Below are 6,029 nucleotides of genomic sequence, written 5' to 3'. Positions count from 1 at the left end.
TAAGATATCTGCTTCTTATGTGGGGACAGTGATGTTCTTGACACTGATGAAGTATGGATTTAAAAGAATGCTTTGACATTGTTTGTCCGATATGCTCAACATGCAGGGAAACAAAAACCTATCAAGACCAGAGGTGCTAAGAAAACAATACAAGATTGCAAAAAATGACAGTTCATATCACCACAAAGAGATGTTTTGAAGTCTTAATAGATACAATGAAAACTGATGTGTTCATAGGTGTAACAATTAATTTAGTCATAGCAGTGTTTTTAGTTCTAATAGTGACATTTTGTTGTTAAGTTTGGAAGCTGTTTTCTAGTTCTTGAAATGACATCTAGTCATGTTTTAAATGCCTAAATGTGCTCTAGTTTAATAGAGACATTATCTAGTCATGTTTTAAATGTCTTAATGTGTTCTAGTTTTAATGTCATGTTCTGAAAGGTGTAATATTTTCTAGCTCTAATAGAGACCTTATTTACTTGTGTATGGAAAGCTGTGATATGATGTGTAATAAATTTGTTTGGTTCTTTTAGTAGTATTTTTGCTTGAAGCTCTGAATTTTTAAGTGTATTTTAATATGTGACACAAGCAGAAGCGAAAAAGACATACCGTATTTTTTTTGGTGAGGTGAGTTTGAACTAGAATATTATATTTAGAAACAATTAGAATAGATACAGTAAACTTCTAAAACATTGATCTTTATGCGCAAACTGTTTGTGACATTCATTACTGGTATAGTGTATTACGAAGAGACATGTAAAACAGAACTCATGATATAAAAAACTAGACTTATACGACAAATTCTTTTCATTAATGAAAACATTTAAATGTAGACACTATTTACGTGTTTAAGTATTTAAAGAGCGTAAAATTACCTTAATTAACTCATTTTCAGTTGAGGATAGTGTCATTTCAGTTCAAAAGTATAATCAAGGCGCACAAAAGACAATAAACAACGGTTGTAAAGAAAGGAAATACGTTCTATCCTTACTTTTATTTTTTGGTCGACTGGGGAATTTTTTACTTTTATTTATATTTTTATTTCTACCCCACGACTCATTTTTTTTTTAATTTTCCCGTAAACCAAATAATAATAAAAAAATGTTGGCCTAACATTCTAAATTGCGCAGAAATGCATACCTTTTAAAAGGTATCGCTACTTATCAGCAATATGGTGTCATATAATAATAATAATTGACCGCCCATGAGATGTGTCAGTGTATTTCATTGTACGGTCTTTCAGGCTGAAGCCCTTTTGAAGCTTAGCTCTGTTTTTATGGAATAAACAAACGTTTATATACGTTCTATTTACTTTAGACGCTACTCAAAGTTATTCATAAGGAAGTTCGTACAGATGTTACTTGAAACCAATATACACATGCCACTGAAGCAATGCGAATAGAGCCTGTCGAGTTATGCCCATTAACCACTAGAGATCAATGGAGGAACGTAACATGCGTTTGGGCACCAAAATAATTGTTAACCCAGAATTAAGCTTTTTTGGTATATTCACTTGTTCGTAAAGCAGCATATAATAACAATGAATTACCTTGTCTGCTTTATGTTTATTTTACAGACTTCAAAAGAATGGGTCGGATTTTTGTCTTGACCTCTTTCATAAATAAACATTCAACGTTGAATTCAAAGGCATAGATATGTGGAGTAGTTTAATTATGCAGTTAAAAGTATGAAAGAAAGCAGCACTTGACATAGTTTTCTTACATTTTTAATAATAAACAGAAACAATCGAGAACACAATTTACCAACACCCCTTCTGCAAGGTCCTTTTATAACGGATATTCTGCGAATTAAGATTAAGCCCGTTAGCAAAATTCAGGAGTTCTTGTTCGTCTGCTTCTGAAATGGTTGGCGTGCGCGAGAGCAGGTGCACGCAATAGTTCGTGATCCAGAGGACGCTCGTGCAGTCGTACTCGATAGCCAGATTGTCGGTCAGATAGATGATCCTGTAGTCGGCCTGGAGGAGAACGGTTGGCAGTAAGTGCAATTCGCTCAGAAGTATATAAGGTGCCAATTGTAAAATGAAAAGTTAATTATTGTTGAACAAAACGGAACTTTAACCACATACATAAACATATAACAGACATCAATACAAATAGCTAGTAGTTTCCTTAAAACGACATTTTAGAAATAATAAATGAAAGTACAAGTGAAAGTATGTATACCTTCGGTGTAAGGGGAAAGAAACTCTCCTTCCAATGCCCTGGAGATTCTTCATTTGTCAAAGCACCTGAAATTATCACATTATTTTTTTGTAATACAGGATTTCTGCGTCATACATATGATATCAATAAGGCACACTTTACTATAAAACTCGAAAAACTTGACGTCTTTTACAGCATTTCAATAATTTTGTTTGATGTTTCAATAAAAAAGTGTGGTCGGCATTCAAACCTAATTGCATCGCAAACTATTAATAGTTATACAAGCTCATCGCTGATAGAGTTTTGAAAATATATTTTCATTTGATTTTAACTAAAACAGAAATCATCATCGCAAAACAGGCCACGAGTACCGAGAATTGCATTAATTGCTTACCGAAACTTACATTCTCGCCGTGTTCATCGATTAAGCGTATTAATGAATACAGCGGAAAATCAAGATCTTTGCTCGGACAATAAATAATCAGTATTTTCCGTCTCTTTTGATGAGTGTTTTACTCTGACTTTTGCTTCTAAATGAGATCTATAGTTCTGTATTTTAGGACATATGGATCTAACAATTTGACAATACCTGTTGCATTAAGGAAGTCTCCACTTGGCGTCAGTTTTCTGCAGCTATTTATAGCAGTGGAATCCCCATTAGTGGCCCCTTTTACAGCGAAGACGTCTATGGTAGTGCACACACAGTCCTGTTCGAAAGCCGCCCCTCCTGGTGTCTGTATTTTACCTAAAATTATAGCGAACATCATAAGCCGTGAAGAAATGAAATTTTCATAGTCTATATCGGTGTCAATGACAGGTGTGGTCAGAAGCTAGATAAGGCCGCACCTAAAAAGGCCCATTACAATATTAAATACGAACATGGCGTACGATGAAATTTCCCAGGTTGGTCAAATTGAAAAAAATAGAAATAAAGAAAGATCTATTTAATTTACGGCACACCATATTGTGTAGAGACCAATAATATCGACAATGTATAGAGATCATTGGTGTTCGATATAACACTTTAACAATACCCTGATTTACCTATTTCATACCAGAGACCGTAGTAGTTCTCGTTGGCGTAGTCTTTTGCGGTCGGAGGGGACATGCACTGATCGGCGGAGATGAGAAAGCCCCGGGTCGTACACGCTGCCATAAGCTGAAGGTGGTGAAATAGATGACGGTTAAATCTATGATCAACACAAGATTCAAGTATTTATTTTACGTATAATCAAGTAAAAATAATAGTAGATTGTTGCGTTGTAATTTAATATCAAACCTGTTTCAACGTCTGACATATTTGTCTGTGCCTTTAATTTACTTAAGATAATGAAGTATGTTAAATCTTGAAAATATAAACACATTTCTAAAGACAATAATTAAGAGCATCAAAATCAACAAATACAAAACGCACGTTTTATCTAGGCAAAAAATGTTAAGCGTTATACCTGTATTACAAATGTAAGCCTCATTTTGTCAAGTGTTCTGCAGTGTCTAAAATTTACTGTAATGACGCAAATTTTATACAACGGGCTGAGGACATGATAAGAAAAGTGACTTTGTAATATTAAGAGCATCACATTCAAACCAACGTGATGTTACACAACTTTTTTGACCTGGATATGGACACGAAAACCATGAAACCAACGATTGCAAGAGAAACTACATATGCGAATAATTATATATTCACTTTCCACATATCATAACTATGATGGATCCCTTTGTTATTTTAAGTAAAATAGATGAATAAAATTGAAATAATGAGTTTGAACTTTGTAACTTGCCGAACACTCATTTTGTTTCATTACACTGTATGCTACTTTTCTAAACTCAGAAGCACATGTTATCAACATCATTTCCATCTTACAACATGCGATCTTATACTTGACAAAAATAGTTTAATGGCTTTTACTTGTTTATTTGAATCCATTTTATCAATGTTGCTTACTACAGAATTGCTTAATTAGCTTGAATACCGATGAGTTATGCGTTTGAGAAAGACTGCCAGAAAGAAAATGATCAGAATCAGATCTAGCCAAGTTGCCTAATGATATAAATAAAATCATGTTATCAGATACTATTGACAGGGTAATGATCGCCTTTGAGAATGATTTTCCCCACTTGTCTGTTGAAAAACTTATTCACTCAAACCTTTATTTTCGTATAACGTGTGTTTGCATCTGGTAGCCAGGAGCGGATCAGGATTCGACGTTAGGGGCGTAACCTTTAGACTTGCGCCCCTCCCTCAGAACCGAAACTTTTTAGTTTAAAGTGGTGGCAAGGGGCTTTGGGGGTACTTCCCACAGAACAATTTAACAATTTCTTGTCCAAAATGTTGCATTTAAGGCGTATGTATTACTTATTTTTCTCCTATATGGAAATAAAAAGTAAACTTGGACGATTTTAGGGGCGGCGTGCGCCGGGTTTGACTCCCCGTATCCGCTAGTGGTAACCACAGGTTAATGTTATAGTAAGGGATATGACATTTACATTTCTTTAATAACAAAGCAAATCAAATAAAAAACATGTTATCGCTATGCAACAGAATGTCAGAAACCAGATAAGTGTAATTAGAAATATCATTTACTTCACAGCTGTTTTGAGTTATTTATAATTGTCTTTTGACAAAACAATGATTGCCCATGTCTCAAGAAATCGACAGCTCTTATCATTAAATTTTCAGTTTAAATGTTAACATATTCTTTATTCTTTATTGTTTGCCTGTGCTCTGATGAGGTAAATATTATTAATTTAGTAATTATTGATACATGTTGTGAAGCGTTGGAGGTTATGGTTCTAGTGAACTCTTGTTTCATTGACTGTTCCAAGGCGGTTGTCCCTTCATTTATTTGTAAAGAAATTCTGATGAGTGTGTGGTATGTGTGTGGTGTTTGTACGTACGTGTCTCTTGTTCATTGTCATTTGGGCCATTGCCTTGTGCCACTTGTGGTATGTTTGCGGTGCTTGTATTTGTTTGTGTCTCTTGTTCATTGTCATTTGGGCCATTACCGTGTGCCACTTGTGGTATGTTTGTGGTGCTTGTATTTGTTTGTGTCTCTAGTTTGTTGTCATTTGAGCACTTGCCTTGTGCTACTTAACGGAGTTTTTGATTATTATTAATTATAACATAACGACAACAGCACTATGTATATAATGACGAACCAGCATTCATTGCTTCATGGCGTTGACGTATGACGTCAACATTCGTCAACATCAGTAAGTATATTTTATATGGTATATGTATATTGAGACAAGTAAACAAATACAGTTATTTATAAAATGGTTATTAAAAGACGCTTTAAACAGACTGCGAGTGTGGATAGTAATCACTTGACTATCAGTTTGTATCCTTGACGAAACGCATGTGACCCGCCTGACAATGGTTGATCGTTGTACATAATCTTAAGGCTGGATTACATTTTCTAATTCATTTTATATTTTAAAAACCGGCAATTAGGGATCGATTTAATATTCTAATCATGCTGCTTGCCAAACATCACCACTAAATAAACACAAGAAAAAATTGATGCATAGCATCAAGTCGGCGCAATAAAATCAGAAGAAGGCGTGCTTGTAGATAACCATTTAAATTTTTTTTATAGCATGTTGGGTATACATATGTCCGAAGGACATTATGGTTGATAATATTGTTACAATAGTTTAAGCCCGGAATTATAGATATTCTGGTTTTCTCAAGCTGATCCTCCGGTACAAACAAAATTATACCAAAAATATACACACGTTACTTAGGAAACAATAGAGTCAATGGTCTAATACATGAATTCCAATAGCATGACATTCACCTTTTATTTGTACCGGCATGTTATGTGAATTCCGGGCTTTATATATTGTATTTGTTTTTGTGAA

The 6,029-nt window shown here is 34.4% G+C and overlaps 1 protein-coding gene across 1 annotated transcript; it reads right to left on the bottom strand.

Moving 5' to 3' along the window:
* Positions 1–1,759: 1,759 nt before the first annotated feature.
* Positions 1,760–3,645, bottom strand: LOC128226675 (apolipoprotein D-like). Its single transcript, XM_052936654.1, has 5 exons — positions 3,611–3,645; positions 3,207–3,321; positions 2,752–2,907; positions 2,184–2,248; positions 1,760–1,975 (listed from the first exon to the last, which is right to left on the bottom strand). Exons 1-5 carry the CDS (start codon positions 3,632–3,634, stop codon positions 1,760–1,762), a joined length of 576 nt encoding a protein of 191 aa, XP_052792614.1. The 5' UTR covers positions 3,635–3,645.
* Between the last annotated feature and the right edge of the window lie 2,384 nt (positions 3,646–6,029).

This window comes from Mya arenaria, chromosome 3, assembly GCF_026914265.1.
Source record: "Mya arenaria isolate MELC-2E11 chromosome 3, ASM2691426v1".
Lineage (NCBI taxonomy): Eukaryota > Metazoa > Mollusca > Bivalvia > Myida > Myidae > Mya > Mya arenaria.
The sequence above is the reverse complement of the archived record's forward strand: the minus strand, read 5'-3'. Positions and strand labels throughout refer to the sequence as shown.